The sequence below is a fragment of the Rosa rugosa genome, chromosome 7 (genome assembly GCF_958449725.1).
Source record: "Rosa rugosa chromosome 7, drRosRugo1.1, whole genome shotgun sequence".
Lineage (NCBI taxonomy): Eukaryota > Viridiplantae > Streptophyta > Magnoliopsida > Rosales > Rosaceae > Rosa > Rosa rugosa.
The window spans coordinates 29,608,148-29,625,464 of record NC_084826.1 but is presented as its reverse complement, the minus strand read 5'-3'; the positions used below and the strand labels follow the sequence as shown (position 1 = coordinate 29,625,464).

The 17,317-nt window shown below is 38.2% G+C and overlaps 1 protein-coding gene and 1 long non-coding RNA gene across 7 annotated transcripts; one reads left to right on the top strand and one right to left on the bottom strand.

The window, feature by feature from the left end:
* Positions 1–90: 90 nt before the first annotated feature.
* LOC133723656 (uncharacterized) lies at positions 91–2,682 on the top strand. Its single transcript, XM_062150546.1, has 2 exons — positions 91–1,094; positions 2,446–2,682. Exons 1-2 carry the CDS (start codon positions 144–146, stop codon positions 2,455–2,457), a joined length of 963 nt encoding a protein of 320 aa, XP_062006530.1. The 5' UTR covers positions 91–143; the 3' UTR covers positions 2,458–2,682.
* Positions 2,683–3,717: 1,035 nt separating this feature from the next.
* LOC133722416 (uncharacterized) lies at positions 3,718–8,328 on the bottom strand. 6 transcript variants are annotated; one of them, XR_009852726.1, is made up of 8 exons: positions 8,251–8,300; positions 7,069–7,145; positions 6,337–6,640; positions 6,044–6,140; positions 5,793–5,945; positions 5,285–5,388; positions 4,182–4,410; positions 3,718–4,090 (listed from the first exon to the last, which is right to left on the bottom strand). It is a non-coding gene; the product is annotated as an uncharacterized LOC133722416 (long non-coding RNA). The 6 variants fall into 6 exon arrangements; XR_009852721.1 differs by having other exon boundaries at positions 6,337–7,145; positions 8,251–8,328; XR_009852722.1 differs by adding an exon at positions 4,634–4,755 and having other exon boundaries at positions 6,337–8,314.
* Positions 8,329–17,317: the final 8,989 nt, after the last annotated feature.

Below are 17,317 nucleotides of genomic sequence, written 5' to 3'. Positions count from 1 at the left end.
CGTGTCGTGTCGTGTCAGCTTTGTACTTGGGCCTGTTGGGTCCTTTTTAGTTTTTTTTTATTTATTTTTATTTTCCATACATATGTACTGTTTTTTTGATAGAAAAACCCTCGTCCATCACATTCACAAATCACAAACTAAGCATGGCAAGTGCAGAACCCTTAAGTTCGAATACGGCCGCCGTAGAATTGCGCCGTCTGACAGTGTTGTCGGTGCTGAGCGAGTGCGTCCGGATACTCAAAGCAGATTATCTACTGCTGCTATTTCTCTCCCTTATCTTCCTCTTCCCAAAATGTTTTTCCTCCATATCCCACCCGACCCGCCAAAGCCTCCTCAAAGCCGAGCATCCCTTTCCTGATCAATACCAGTCGGAGACTCTACTTGCTCTTGCTTTCTCATTCTTCACCCACATCTTTTCCTTGTGGGGATTTCTCTATTATCTCTTGGGTCTCTGGTCAATCACATACGTCGTATTTCATTGCTTTTATAGCCGTAGCCGTTTCATCAAATGCGGTCCGCTCGATACAATATACGCCATGTTTAAATCTTTGTGTATCTCCTTTTTCCCTCTGCTAGGTGTGATCCTAATCTTTGTTCCCAACATTGTTAGTTTGTTTAATCTGGTTCACTTTGGCCAAATTTTGTTTAAGGGGCTTAGAGGAACTGAGAAAAGTGACATAGATATCTTTTATGTTGTTTTAGTGCTCGGTTGTCTTAATCTCCACTTAGAGTGGAACCTTGCACCATCTATTATTGTAGTAGAATCGGGCGGACTGCTGGAGTCTTTGAGAAGAAGCAGCTTATTAATGAAGGGAAAGAAAATGTTGGCTTTGTCTATATTATTGGTCTATGGTAGTTTTGCCATTATTTTAGGACTCTTTAGTAGTTGGATTCTGGAAGTCCAGTTGAGTTTGAATGATGATCTGAGTCATGGTGGTTGGTGGAAGATGGTGAATTGGGAATTTCTGTTTCGAATTTTACCAGCATCAGTTTTATTCATGCTGGTTTTGTTGTTCAACATGGTGACCAATATCGTTTTCTACGTTTACTGCATCAAGCCAGAAGATAATGAGAAAGAAAAAGTTGTGAATCAGGTTAGTTTGTTATGTTTGTGACTATAGATGCTTTTTCTTTTACTTTTCAATTTGATGACTGCAGTAGCTACACTTTGTGCACAACATAATAAAAACAAAGGGTATATATGAATAATACAAACAATCTGAGCCAGTCACTTAATAGAATACTGTACTTTGCTCATGATGAGATTTGAGATGGATGGCTTTACTGTCTTCATATTTGTTCATATGATAAGCACACTGCATCAGAAATATGATTGGGAGTGACTGATCATTGTTATTCCATTTTTAGGATTTCAACAAGATGGTAGTGATGTGAGTTTTTTAGTCATGGTTACAAAATCCTTGTCACACGATTAGCTTCCTGATCACTAGTTTTAGAATAGCAAAGATCTGATAAAATAGGTTCTAAGCTCAAAGGCATTAGCTTAGCTATGAGTAGTTTTAGAATAGCAAGATTTCACATAATTAGGTTCAAAGCTCAAGGCCATTAGGTTATCTATGAGTAGTTCTAGGATAGCAGGATTTCACACAGTTACGTTCTATGCTCAAAGGTATTAGTTTAAACTTTTTTATCAAGCTACTGGAATCTACAATTCATACAATTTATTCCCATAGTTTGTAGTAAGATGTAGCTCTCTTGACTTAAAAGTGGTATAGTACTATTTAAATGAGATGGAGCTGTCTGGTTTGGGGGTTCTGTTTCTATTTCAGTATCAGGTTAAAACATTTCAGTAAGTAGCCAACTAACCAAAGGAACCATAACACAAACTTTAATTGTCTTGCAAAGCTTTCATGATGAACTAGAAAAGCATTTAATATCTATCCGTTTTGAATTGTCTGAACTCTGAAGTAACTGTATTCCTCAGTATTTACTAGTAAAAAGTCTTCTTGCATCAAGTATCAAGTAGTGGTGTGTTTCAGGAAAAAACAAAGCGCAAAAACTATTTTAGATATGCAATGTTTAGCTTATAGGAATGATGGTTTTTGTAACTCTCACAATTCACACGGTTTTTGCCCCTAATGTGTTGCACGTACATTGTAACAGAATTCTTGCTTGAGTTGCACATTTACTTGGCTGTATTGATCTGAAAGGAATATGCCATCTTAATTTGAGTCGTGGGATTTTAGGGAAGAGGTAGTTGAAGTTGATCTTTTTTGTGATTTGGTATCTAGGTTACTAGGTTAGGTCATTACCAGCTTAACTAATTAACAACTACTTGAGGAAGCGCAGCATGACCTCGAGTCGTGTTGCCAAGTTTTCACGTGGAAAAACTTTCTTATGGATTTTTGAGTTCCTGGGAGTACTTAAATGTATATTATTCTATGTGGGAACTTGAACTAATACAGGATATCTATTTGCATGCAGTCTCAACTATGAAGTATGACCGACTTGTGGACCATGCAGCTTGGTAGAATCAATGTGCGGGTCTTCTACTGGAATCATCAGCTGGTGCGATAGTAATCTTGGCATTTAATATATATACATTTAGTTATGAGTGATGTGACTCTGAACTCTGAAGTAAACCTTCTTTTCTGATACTCATGGAGATTGACTAGAAAAATGTTCTGATGCTTATGGAGGTTTCTTTCTTCTTTCTTGTCTCTTCTCTCTCTCAATTCAGTTCTTTAGCATATGACTTGTATATACAAACTCATATTTGAGTTCTGAAAGCAATTTTTTTTTTTTTGAAGTCATTGTTTTTGGACTGAATGTTTAAGTCATACTAAAGAGAGGGTTTCTGCATTCAATATAAACATGCTGCCTTTGAAATAGATACCTGGACCGCAAGGTAATTAAAATGGTAAGAAACCGTGTTCAGATTAACTGCATTGATGTTCTGGTGAATGATGGCCTCCCATGTTTACATAGGTCCGTCTATGATTTCACCCCAGTCCTGACCTTAAGACTGGTTTTGTTGCAGCTTGCTTCTGTGTCTTTATGTTTCTGGCTTCTTTGTTTTCCTTGTTTTCAGTTCATTTCTTGTATTTCTACGCTTGTTTTGAGCTTTCAATCGAAGTATTGTTCAGACCAAAAACAAAGAAAAAGTCTGAGAGAGACTGAACAGTAGGCCACAAAAAAATATGCATCTTATTCGGCAGCATAATTCGTTAGAACATCAGCAATCCGCTGCCTTGGTCATAGATGTGAGATACGAAAAGAGATTTGATTAAGCTGCCACAAGCAATTTTCTATATTTATTGTGAAGTCAATTTTGTAGCCGAGTGGTTAGCCTGGGCAGCTTATGACTCTACCACTCCCTCTGTATGGTTTTACTGTTGGCTTTTTTTGGTGTCCCCCAGCGTTCTACTTGGATCAGCTGGGAGGGAGCATTGGTCTGTTTTTCTGTCATCAAAAATAAATAAATAAACAATTTTCCAACTCCACCATTGAACCTGAAAAACAAACCGTAAAGAACTCTTCTAAAATATATTCTGTTGGTTGCTGTTTGCTGTTGTGTATTCCTATAGCATTCGTTGTATTTCCCTTTGTTAGTTGTTTTCCGACTCATTTGAAACGTAGATGACCTACTTATAAATTGGTACTAGGTGTTTGACCCGCGATGCTATGGATTTTTTTTTTGTACGCAAATTATACATTATAGAGTAAAACGTTAGCAGATGTTATAAAATTTATATATATTACAAATAACATATTATTAAATATTGCTGTCAAAGGCCTTATTTAAAGAAAATTGTTAAAATCAGTATTGCAACAACCAGATATATCAAATATATGTAACACCATTACAAAAGAATAGAGCAGTATTTCAAATAACTCATAAAGGCAGAATCCCCACAGCTCAACGGCAACGATTGAAGGAAGCCATGAGGTTCACCTTCATTCTTCTAGGGCAGAAATTTCATCTGCTGTCTCTGCTACAGGCCTTTCAACTGCATTGGACGATGCAATGGGCTGAAAAGTCATTCCAATCTGAAGCCAGTGGTGCACTCTTGTTAACTGAATGCCAAGGAGCTACAGATGGTGCAGGTTGTCCTTTAGCAAAATGCAACTTCAAAAAAGAATCAAGCAGGAAAATTGGGTCAAATATAAAAATATGGTATTTGGAAGACATAATCTTGGTGAACAGGTTCAGTACATACTATAGAAGCATAGGTCTGCTTCTGGGGCTCTCCAATAGGTTCCTCAACAGATGAAGGCAGGTGTTCTCATACAAAATTCGCTGATCTCAGAAATGAACCGTTAGACAGTTCTGCGCAGGATCCTCCATGATATTCTCATAGCCATAGTTGTCAACTGGACCATTTCCATTGACATCAGGCACCATGTAGTCTGTAGTATGAGTTTCTCCACTCATCATATAATTAGCCACTGCAAGACCATGAGTTCAATAAAATGATCAGTAAATTTACACATGTTAAAATGAAAGCTCATCTACTCATCACAAATCAAGTTGCTAAGAACTTTGGGGGGAAAATGCCATTTTAACCAAAAAGCTGAAAAGAGACTAAAAGAAATAGGCCATGAGGCTTTTTTATGAGACCATGATCAAGAATGAACATGATTGCAAGTCAAGTTGCTGTCACTACTTAACTTGCTTAGTGACATACACATTAAAAACCAGCCTCGCTTCATTAATCTGCATCTCATTGAACAATCCAATGACAAACCTGATCTTGTATTCCAAGTTCACTGCCTCATCACTTTCAGGACAACCTTGGGAAGAAATAAATGAAGGTGGAAAGATTTCAAACAAACGACAGAATGATAAAATTCAGATCAATATAGTGAGAATTTTTGCTTTTTACATCTGCTTCTAAATGATTTGATACTTAAGTATCAAATCCATATTCTGTATCAATCTATTATGAATTCACTACGTCTTATATCTGTTGATTTCTTTCATTCTTTCAAATCCATTCAATCATTTTGAAACTTCAGCAGGGGGCAGCTGAATTGATTCTGCAGTAACTGAAGTGGTGGCAAGTTCTCGTATTTTGCTATAACAAAAGAATCAAGAATGATGGACTCAAAAGCCTTATAATTTTCTTGTTTTTTTACGAAAAAATAGCCATATTCAACCATTTTCAAGCTCAGTTGGCCTATTGCTACTTGAGGAATAAACTACATGTTCACCATTAGAGAGGAATTATATAACCAACCAAACAGAATGATACTAAACTCCAGTGAGCAAATACTATAATTGATGGAATGCAGAAATAGATAAAAGCCAAAGGTGACTAACCTGTTGCAGGAAAACCCAGTGGTATCATTCTGACAGATTCCTTTCCACATTGATGGAATGGGTCAAATCCCTTTGTCACTTACACACTGATTCGGGCCACACACCTGGCACAAATCACATCCCATCATCAATATCATCAATCCATCAAAATTTAAAGTGCCCGCCACCACTGGCGCAATGCAAGTAAGCAATTGAAGAAACCGAAAAGGCTTCTGCGATGAACGTAAAGCGACTCAGTGAATCGTGACCTTAAAATCTCATGGGTCCAACTACAGGGAAAAGAAACTAAGAATTTGAATTTTCATCCTCTGTGCACATTTCCAAGATATTTTCCAACAAAACTAAAATTAAAGATGCTATCTTTCAGTTTAAAAGGTGAACTCATCTCATTTGGCAAAGCTTTTTACATCCAATTCATATTCATATTCTAATTGGGGTCCAGCCACATCAGTAAAATTGCCGAATCAGCAAAACAAACAGAAACTGAATAAAAATTAAGTAAAATTACCAGTGTCAAAATGCGATCCTCGCCACATCTGGCCTTCTTCCATAAAGAACTGGGGCGAATCACTCCGTTCTTTTCCAGTAGCACGAAATTCCATGAATGGGCTGTATGCAATTTCTTTCTTGGTTTAAGAAACTGAGACAACATTTGGATGCTCTGCATTGGCAGTGGCAGCAATATAAGAATAATTTAATTTCCAGGAGGATCACTTAAAGTAGAATAACGTGAAAGAATCTCAGCTGAATCAATCATACTTGCAATTTCAGCTGCTTCTTCCTCTTCAAGGGTGGCAGCAAAACCATTGATATGTCTTTTGTATTAGTAATGATTGTTTCTTTCGCTTTGTCAGTGCTGCATGTATAGATATGTATGTGTATGGGAAACAATAATTGAAGAAATAGAAATATGCTCCGAAAAATTAGAAGGGTTTGGATTTTAATCACAGGGATCATACACTGACATGATAACTGTAACAACAATTTCAATGCCATGTTTCACAGAGCATATAGCTTTAAAACACATATAAGCATAGAACCCAGGTACATACCTTAGTGTAGTTCTTCTCCTCCACTCCATATCCTTTAACATACAAACAGCCTATCCCATTATACGTCGAATAAAGTTCTTGTTTAGATGCTGATGTAAGCCACTCCAGAGCCCTGGTGTAATTCCTCTCAACCCCAGCTCATCTAGCATAAATCTCCCCAGGAAACTCCATAGCCCTTGGCTGTCACTTCTCCACAGACTTGAGAAACCACGACAATGCCTTGGCATGGTCTTGGCGCAACCCTCTGACCCCGAAATAGTAAAAGAGGCCGATCCATGACAATGCCCACGAAATGTCCATTGTCCTCAAATGTACATAAATGCAGACAAATAAATATGTGAACAACAAAACAGAGTTAAAGACAAATGTTGGATGTATTTTGAGAGTTATATACGATAAACATCCTAGCTGTTTATGTTGGTTAATGTTTTACTGCCTGGAATAAACTATAAATGTATGCATGTGTTGTCAGCCGACGCTTTTTTAAGAAAATTATACAGCTTTTTTTTTTTTTTTTTTTTTTTTTAAAGAATGTCTATTAAAGTTATACCTTAAGAGAAATGTATACACAAATCTTTTCATTCTTTAAGATGAACAACAGAACAAACAATTAAACATCTATCAGCACGTTGGATACGAACATTACAATGAGACTAACATGTAGTTACATAGATCCCAGTGCAAAATGATTATGATCTCTAACTCCACAAAATAATTTGAACTGCAACTAACCACTGCCTGAAAGCTTCAGTTCATAGAGAAAGCTTCGCAAGAAGCAATTCCAACTCCTGATCTTGTGATATAGTTATCTAAGATAGAAAGGAGCATCAGGAAGAGCAAAAACAGTATCAACTACTCGGATCAATTTCTTTTATCTTCTAACAATAATCAGAATCATATAGGAAAAACAAAATTTCATGCTGTATAACAGAGGAAAGTGATCTTTAACCAAAATTTTTCAAAACAAACTTCTTTATTGTGGCCCTCTAATACAATAATTATAAAAAAAAAGTCCATAGCATAGATTTAATGCAATACTATTCCCAAATTGCACGAAAAAATATAATAATAGTTCTGTATAGTATGTTCAGACTCATTACAGAGGATACAGTGATCTGCAAAAGCTAGAAAGGCTCAAATTCAAGTCAGATCTTAGGGCCAATTCAATCCAAAAACAATTGTGTTACATTAGTTAAAACAAAACCTAGAGCTTTTGAAGTTGCCTACCTTCTTGTGATACTAAATTTTCACCAGTACCAAAGTGAAACTTAAAACTAAATGAACATCAAATAAATGAAGTCCCTTTAACCTTTAACATTGCACAACATGTGAAATTGTGAACTGTTTCTAAGCCTCGATAAAAGGAACTCAATAAAGGATATATCATATTGATGGAGATTGTTTATCTCATCTTACACTACAATGTTTCTTTTGTCTGAATGTGTTTTTTACTTCAATTGCTTATGTGATGTTTTGTGGACACTGTAAGTGGGCCTAAGCATGATTATACTCGGGCTTCATTTATGAACAACAAAACAGAGTTAAAGACAAATGTTGGATGTATTGTGAAAAGACTCAAAAAGCATCTTGTGTATATAAGTAAAGAAAAAAAAAGCCCAGATACACCAGAACCTATGAAGTAATTGTCTACATAAGTAAATCGACTACAGAAGCAACCCAAACTCAAGATTGACAAAACCCCAGATGCACAGATGAAATTTTCTAAAACCCCTCTTCAAAAACATGGGAAATTTATTGAGATAGGGTTTGTTTGAGCTTATAGAGGACTGAAATCTGGGTTCTTTATGTAGGAAAAAAAAAAAAAAAAACATAGAATTTCTACTTACCAATCAGAAACAAAATTTAAGCAAAAACCCAGGAACAGAACTAATTGAATAAGTGAAAAGATGTCACCTTTTGAGATCAAATAAGCTCCAGTAGACTGAAGTATGCGTGAATCCCAGGGCAATCAGAGACATATTTAGGCATTCTCCAACCCATGGAGACTAAGGGCCGAAGGGCTATAATTTAGCCCAAATCATCTCCAACCCATGAGACTAAAGGCCAAAAGGCCAAAATTTAGGGCCAAATGTGAGGTTGTAGTGCTAAATATAGCACTTTGGGTAGCCTTTTGCCCCTTTAAAAAAATGGATCAGCTTGGTGGTGGCCCACGAGCTGCAGGTGATGCTGACGGGAGCATGACGTCAGCTAGCCGTTGGGTATTTATTTTTTATTTTTTTATTTTTTTTTATAGCCGTTGGTTTGAAATAAAAAAAAAAAAAAAAACTTTTACACTATAAATACATATGACTTCAACATTCTTTTTCACATCTTCCTTCTACTTCCTCATATATATCTTTCTATTCTAAATCTTTTATTTTCTTCCTATTCTTAATCTCTCATTTATTTTACTTTTATCGAAAATGGCTAGTTCGTCGAAAAGAAGTGTGAATTGGTCACCGTTGGAAGATGAAGCACTCACCGTTGCTTTCGTGAAAGTATCCCAAATTCCGTCAATGATACAAGTCAAACTGAAGATGGTCTTTGAGTCCAAGTCCAACAAAAATTCATGGAGATCTAAAATACTATTTTGGTACAAAGGATGTGGGAGAGTTGCAAATCTCGGTGGCAAAAACACATTTTTCCTCAAATGAACAAATGGCACTCTTGCATCAAACGTGCCGAGAGGAGGAACCAAAGTGGAGGCAATCTTGAAGATCAAGTGAGTATTTTTTCAAACAAAAATTTATTTTAAAATACAATGTGATTTTTTAAATTTTGTATCATATTGTTATGTAGATTATATTTAATTGTGCTCATAATTTACAACATACTGTTGCCTCTAAAAATCACCTCGGCTAGAAAGCCGAGAGATCAAGGAACAAATGTCCTTCTTGGTGAGTAGATTGCGGGGCGTGCCAGCACACGGCCAGAAGACCAAGTGTGCAATTGTAGTTGTAGTAGATGTAGTTCTGACTTATCAAGCAATTGTTGGCCGAGGAAGGAACTGATTCTCGGCCGATAGTTCGCTGCCTTTAGATCAAGGACTTGATGGCTGAAGGTCGGGTGAATTGGGTGTAGTTGTGAGAGTGTGAGTGAATATGAATTGTCTGGTCACAGGGCTTAAGTCAATTGGATCCAAATAATAACAAGTAACTGTAAAGGTGAACTCGTAACGGATGAAATCTTCAAGATTGATAGCTACTATGTGACTACGAACAGTAAATAACATGATCAAACAAATAAAGCATAAAGACAATAAGGAGTAAATAAAAGATAATAACAACGAAACTGAAATATGGAATGGCTGAAAATTATTAACTATTGTTTGAAAGAAAACAAAGAAAACAATTCAAAATCGATACTAGGCTACAAGGAAATTAAAGTAACTGAAATTGTAACTAGCAGAGCAAATAAACTAGGGAAACAGACGGAACTTCTACCTAAGCAAAAGGTAATACGAAAATAAGAAAAGCTTGATGGCTTGAGTTTCTGGAGTTGTGTGTGTGTTATCTTCTGTCGATGCTTCTTTATATATTGGCTGCTTTGTGACTTGACCTGATCTCTTGGCTCTTTGAAGTTGAGTGGAATTCGGCCTCCTTCTAGCTCAGTGACTCTATCTTGCTTTGGCTCCATCACTTATCGTCGGCTGACTTGACGCTAGATTCTATCCTGGTCGGCTTTGGTGCTTGTCATCAATGGCTGTAATTAATCTTGAAGTAGACTACCTTGGATTGAACTCTCTTCATCGGCTAACGAACTTCAAGTCGACTGAAATACTACTTGATCAAATTTCATCTTTATCGCTTATCGGCCTCTCTGACAAACGGCCATCATCTTTCTAAGTTGAGTTCGGGTTGGAAACCAATTAGAGCATTGGCCAATGGGCTTTTAGACAATAAACCAATGACCACGTGCCGGCCGATAACCAAAGGCCTAGCTTCGTCTGACTCATCTTGGACCAACTGAAGTATCCACTTACTCATCGGCCACCATTTCTTGTTATCAGCCCAAATTACTTGTTGAGCAGCTTATTGTAATTAGAAGCCATTCAAAAACTATGCGCATTAGCTACATCGGAGTGGACATGCAAATGTGGGTACAAACATTGCCCCCCCAAGTTTCTTAAGCATCGGCGAATGTCGCCGAGTGGTTGAGAAATTTGAGTCAACTTGGCCCCCGAATCGACTTCTGAAAACTCATGAGTATATGTTCCCCCTTGACTTCTCCGATGACTGGAATATATTTTCTTTGTCGAATGAGCTTTCAGGACACCAACTTGAGTGTTGAGTGAGTTGTCCGTGAGTATACCAACGAACAAACCAATCTGAATAGGACAACATGTGAATGTAGCTTATGCTGGCCAACAAGTCAATAGACACAAGGAAGCCAACGAATAATAATATTCAAATCGGCCAACAGAAAAATAAATAAGCAAATCGGCTAACGAAAGCCAACAATTAAGTTACTCGAGCGTGGCCGATGGATAGAACTAGAGCTAGCCAACAAGTGAGAGTGGCCCATGGAAGCCAACACAAGAGAAAAAGTTCAAGTCGGCCAATGAGTTCAAGTGAGGGAGAGTAGGCCAACAAAGGACTCCAAATCTTAAGTTGGCCAAAGGCATGAGGAAACTCAAGTCAGCCAACACAAGAGAAAATGGCAGCCAACCCAAATTGAAAGTGGCAGCCAACTCAAGAGTTCAAATTTTAAATTGGCCAACAGAAAGAAAGCAAGCCAACAAGAACAAATTTTGAGTTGGCCAACAAAGAGAGAGGGTCAGCCAACACAAAAGAAAATTTCAAGTTGGCCAACAAAGAAAGAGTCAGCCAACACAAAAGAAAGCCAGCCATTGAAAAGAAAAGTTGGTCAGCCAACTTAAAGAAAAGTTGTCAGTAATGGCCAACAAAGAGAGAGATGTAGCCAACTAAAAGAAAAGTGGTCCCATTCCGTTTTTTTTTTTTCTTTGGAACCCGGGTTATATGTGCACCACTTTATCAAGGGTTGACCACTTCGTTTTTCTTTCAATGCTTTCTTTAATCATTTTATCTCCTCAATCTTCTATTACGACCACAAAAAAGAGAAACCTCTTTTATTTCTAGTAAAAGCAAGCTGGCCTCTGGTAAGTGAATCCCTCAGCTCCAATTGAATCTTGCAGCTCCAATATCCTCAAATTTACCAACACCTTCATTTAATGGTGATCTGGGTATGAAGCCGAGCGTATCCCCGTGACCACGAAAGGTACGACATATTTTGAATTTTTGCATTTGAGTTTGCAAATTAGAAAACTCAGATCTGGAGAATCTGATGGATCTGATTAATCTCCCCCTGTATATTTCGAACTTTGCTTTGTGTAATCACCTCTCCTATTCTTCCAGAGCTGAAAACATAGCTGGGAATCCCTTGATTTTCAGCAAATCCCGCTTTAGTAGAGTTGTTTGGAAGCTGGGTATCCCTTGATTGCAGGTACGGTTCTTGGTTCTTAAATGCAAGTGCATATTTTGGGCTAACCATTTATGTGATTATGCCGTTCTGCAATTGTTTCTCAATTTCCCAGAAATCTGAAGTACATATCAATGAACTAAATGAACAATTTCATAATTGTTTCTGTTCAATATTTCTAATCAATATCCAGTTACATGTAGTGTAATTATGTGATGTCCACCATGCATTTATATATGTGCTGCAATGACTTCCAAGTACCCAGATTTAGCTTGATGCAATTAACCAAACAACACTTTTGACCTTGTCATTCAAAGGGCCCGTAGTCATTAATTAATGCATAATTGTCATGACTAGATGAAGTTATGCTTAATGCCAATCATTGCACTCTCTGACCAACTTCTTCCAGACTTAGTTGAATGCAATATATTTGAATTATTGGTTAATCAACCCAACTCGTGGCACATGGTTCTGGCCATTGAAATCTTGAACAAAGAGTATGACTATTTTTTGCACTTTAATTGCATTTGTCATCACTTATATATATTGTTTGAAAAGTCAAACACAGTGGAGCTTATGATGATGTTTGCAATTCGGCCAGACTAGAATGGCCTTATAATTGTGCACTTGAAAAGCATGGCAGCAAGGTCATAAAGTCAGTCAATGATTGACTTACTATATATGAAACACCAAATGCACAATCATAGATGCATATATAATTCTCGATAAATATTTATCCACAAGCATTGCCATTATATTCTCGATAATAATTTATTTATTTTTGTTTTTTTTTTTTTGTTTTTTTTTTTTTTTGTGAATATCGAGAATGTCTTGGCTCATATGCAATGTAATATGCCTTTGCCCCCCCCCCCCCCCCCCCCCCAAGTTTCGTGGTATTCGGCGAATAGCACCGAATAACTAGAAACTTGATGATGTACACCAAGAAACATGATGTGCTAACCAGGATGCTCTATAACTTGTAAGATTGGGTCGGCCAAGCGATGGCTGCGAAATGGACTAGAGAAGACAATTATGAAGGCAAACAAAAAAGTATTACCAAACGCGCATTTGCAACTTGAGAATGACCCTCAAGATACTGGTTGAACCTTGGGAGCTCTGAAAGCTTTATTAGCCAAGTAATGATGATTGATGTATGTGGCTCTTTGTCGGCCATTGGCCGATTTTTTTGTAAACAATTGAAACTTATGGGCCAATGAAAAACTAATTAAGTATTTGCTTGCCGGTAAAGTATCATAAACATTGTTGTGTCATGTATAGATAATATCTTGTATCAGTAAGTACAAATGAAGCATAATGGTCAAGCAAACAAACTGATAAAAATAAAATTCTTTTTGGCTGAATTGCATCGGCCAAAATCAAGATGGCCAAAACATATATACACTATAAGCTGGTGGCCGACCTTTGGTCACACCAGTACTCAGTAGCTCGAGCTTCCCACATTGTGAGATAATACCTTTGATCCGTTTTGGTTTACGGGATCTTGAGTTTCGGCTTCAGTACCTTCTAATTTGGCCGGGGCTGGGCCGATATCTTCCAACTGCAGTTCTTCTTCCTGTTGTTCTGTAATATATTCCATCAAGCTGATGGCCGAGTTAGACCTGGTAGTCCTGTCGGCCCAATAGGCCAGCAAACGTCCTAAAATAGATCGGACTGCGGCCTTTCTTTCTAGAGACCTCTCTAGACATTGATATTATCCTTGAAGAGGTCAACCAGGGTTGGACGCTCTGCATCTTGCGAAACATCCTCACTCCCTAGGTTGACAATTTTCTGGGCCGTAACTTGAGTAGGTCGGCCCTTGCTATCTCGTCCACTGAAAGTAAAATAACCAATGTCATCCTCGTAAAACCTGGCTTCGACTACATTGGTGGATGCCTGAAATGGGTTATTGTCTGCTGGAATGACCTCAATTTTGTCTCCATGCCAGAAGATCAACACTTGATGCAGGGAAGAAGGGACGCACATGTTCTGGTGAATCCAATCGCGGCCAAGCAATGCATTGTAATGAGCAGATGAGTCGACCACGAAGAAAGCTGTCATGTTTGTCTTTTCCCCCACAGTGACATCGAGTGGGAGGATACCTCTTGGCCTGCTTTTACCTCCAGAGAAGTTGCTCACTGTAATGTCTGAAGGGAGCAAATCAGATTCAGTTCTGCGTAATTTCTTCATGACGGCTGTAGGTAACACATTAACTGCCGCACCATTGTCCACCAAAACTTTCGTTATTGGATATCCCTCTATGTAAGCCGTGATGTATAACGGCTTCAAATGTTGAGCCATTTTGGCCGTTGGTTTTGTGAGTACCACACGACCGTCTTCATCCTTCAACTGGGCATCGACTTCATCAATCTCAAATCGAGGTTGTTGATCGGCAACAAAGTCGCCGATCAGTTCATTTGACTGACCTGGTTGAGCTTTGAGTTCTGAAGGTAGGACATAAACCATGTTGATGTCCATTGTATTACCTTCTCCTTTTCCAAAGGTCTCGTCCTTGTAAAATGGGGATAAGTTTTCTATGTCAAAAGTTGTGTCATCTCCTATGTCGTAGTCGATTCCAGTTTCATTTTCGTAGTCACCTTGTTCCTCCTCTTCCCCATAATCGACTTCCTCATCACCTTCGTCTCCAAAATCGTCTTGCTTGCCATTGTTCGTGGCAGCACCATCTACCATTTCCTCATCTTTCAACTTCTGATTGAGACTGGCTTGCTGTTTCTTTAATTCTTCAATGGCCCCAGTTGTTAGCTTGGTGGATGCCTTTTCTGTCTCAGCTTGCCATTCAATTGCACGAGCCCGCAGGTATTTGGACAAATTGTCCAATAATTTGCTCTCGGAGGACGTGAATCCATATATCTCAGCAGCTGGATGTTGTTTATGGTAAGTGCGAAGGTAAGCAAGGTCAGAATCGGAAATGGGCAAGTTATCAGTGTTGGCTTCCATCTTACAGTTCTCCATCATAGCCTGATAACTGATCTTTAAGCCGATGCTAGAATCCTCAGTGATGAGGTATGATTCTGAAGACAGATCCTTTTCCAACATTGTCATCATCGCATTTTCCTCCTCAGTTAGGCCATAAGTGGCCAATGCTGAATACATCCTATGATATTTCTTCATCATTCCCAAATCTTGATTTGAGAATGGCGGATCTTGTCCTCTTAGTACTCTTATTGTGGGGATTTTCCCATTTGGCGTTTTATCCTTAGCCGCCTTCTGAATTTCCTTTTGCTGTTCAATATCCTTAGCTCTGGCATCGGCCTTCGCTTGCTCTTCAGTTGCGAAGTCTTTCTTCTCTAAATAATCATCAAGTTCCCTTGCGAGCTGGACCTCTTCTGGAGTTATGCCATAGGTTTCCTCAGCCGAGTGACTTCTATGAAAACATCTAAGGAAATGAAAGTCGGCTTCTGAAACTGGAATTTGAGCGACTATATCCTTCTTTTGGATTCCTTTGCGATGTGCTTGATACAAGGCTTTCAAACCAGGAGTAATGAATCGGCTATGGAAACCTTGCCGAATCAGAGCATGATCTGCATCAGAATTTGCTATTATTGTATTGAGAATATAATCTTGGCTCCTCGGAAGCCCATAGACTGCAAGGGCTGAATGTTTCTGATGGAACTTTCTCATTGTTTCTAATTCAGCCAACTTAAATGGAGGGTTGAGATGTTTGAAGATCTTAACCCCTCCGTCAGTAAACCGCAAATGAGGTAGCTTTGGGAAGCTAAGGACATTTTCAAACTGGTCACCGATGGTCTCAAGTTCCATAGGTTCTCCTGAATCCTTATGAAAGTTTTCTCTTATTATGGGAGCTTCTTTGTTATCGGCTTCAGTTGAGCGTTTGATTTCCTGCCCTTCAGACCCTTGCTGCCTTGCGGCCGCCACTTCCCTTTGCATGCGTCTCTTTTGAGTTTTTGTCAAAGGGGAAAATGGTTGATCTCTGGCCGCTCGGCCATACCACCTATTGTCATGAGTAACTGGTGGCCGATATGTCCTATAAGGTCTACGGCCTCTATTTCTAGCAAAGTAATCTTGGTCATAAAATCGATCATCTTGGTCAAAACCTGATCGCCGTCGGCCAGTGAAACCATCAGCAAAATTTCCCTCAAGATCATCATCCTCAAAAGTCAACCTCCTCCTCACCGAAAGTCGTCCGCTCTTGGCGTTTTCAGATTCCTTTATCCTCTTAAAAACACTTTGGGAAGTTTGTTGTCCCTGATAAAATCCCTTGGGACTGTGAGGGCCAAAAAGCTTAAGTACGTCATTCTCGGCCGAATTGGCCGTGGGAGTCTCCAATTCATTGCCAGCATGTTTCTTTCCTGTGTCTCTTTTCTTACTTTCTTCACAATTAGTTGGAGCTTTTAACTCTGGCTTTACCTGTTGATGAGTAGCTAACTCTTGGTTCTTGATTTGCAGAAGATTATTGAGGGTCACCTCACAGTTGCAACGGCTGCACAGAATCACAGCACTGGCCGGCGGTGCTTTTGAAGTGGATGACGATGAGGCCTTCCTTTCTGTGATGAGCACCACTTCATATTTTATAGAAACGCCAAGCCGAAGAGTATTTTCGGGACGACGATAGAGGAAAAAAATTTAATTTTCTCAATTGTTACAAATTGGCCAAAGAATGTAATTGGGCGACTTTTGAAGATACACCACAAGTTATTTACAACACACCAACATCACAACAAAATTCTTCATTCGAATTAGATGATGATGTTGAACCTATCATCACAAGTTCCACCCATTCTCCACCAACAACTTCTCCAACTGAAAATCCTAGGCCAATTGAGCGAAATGCAGCAAGAAGAAAACTTGCCAAGAGAAAAGAAGTTGAAAGTAACGTTGGAGAAGAAATGGTGGCACACCTAAATCAACTAAGAGAAGATCTCCAGAAATCAAAGGAGGAAAGAGCAAGAAGAGATCAACTCAAGGAAGAGAGAAGAGAACGTGATAGGGAAGAAGCTATTTTAGCAATGCACACCATCAATTTTACTCCTTTGAGTAAAGAGTATTATGACGGAAAGAAAAGGGAGATAATGGAGAAAATTCGGCGTCGTGAGTTGTTTCCGTCATCCGGTTCGACGTCGAATGAGTACCGCCCGGAAATGCCATTCAATGATTCGGATGAGTAATTAATGTTGCCCAAATAAATTGTTATAATCTATTAAAATTTCCTTGTAACTTTTATTTATTATGAATAAATTTTGCTTGTAACTTTTATCTTTGCTTACTTTGTCATGAATAAAATAAATATTAAAAATATGATTCTAGTTTTATTTCATTTCAAAATTAGCTAAAAATATTTTTAATTATCTTTAAAAAAAAATACAACCGAAAAAATATTTTTTATCACCAATCCAAAATGTTAAAAAATAAGCGCATATATATATATATATATATATATATATATATATATATATAACCAATCCAAAATGTTAAAATATATTTTAGGGCTATAATTTAGCATTGACGGGTTGGAGACGGTTGATGTCAGATCAATGAATAATACAGAATTTAGGGCTAAAATTTA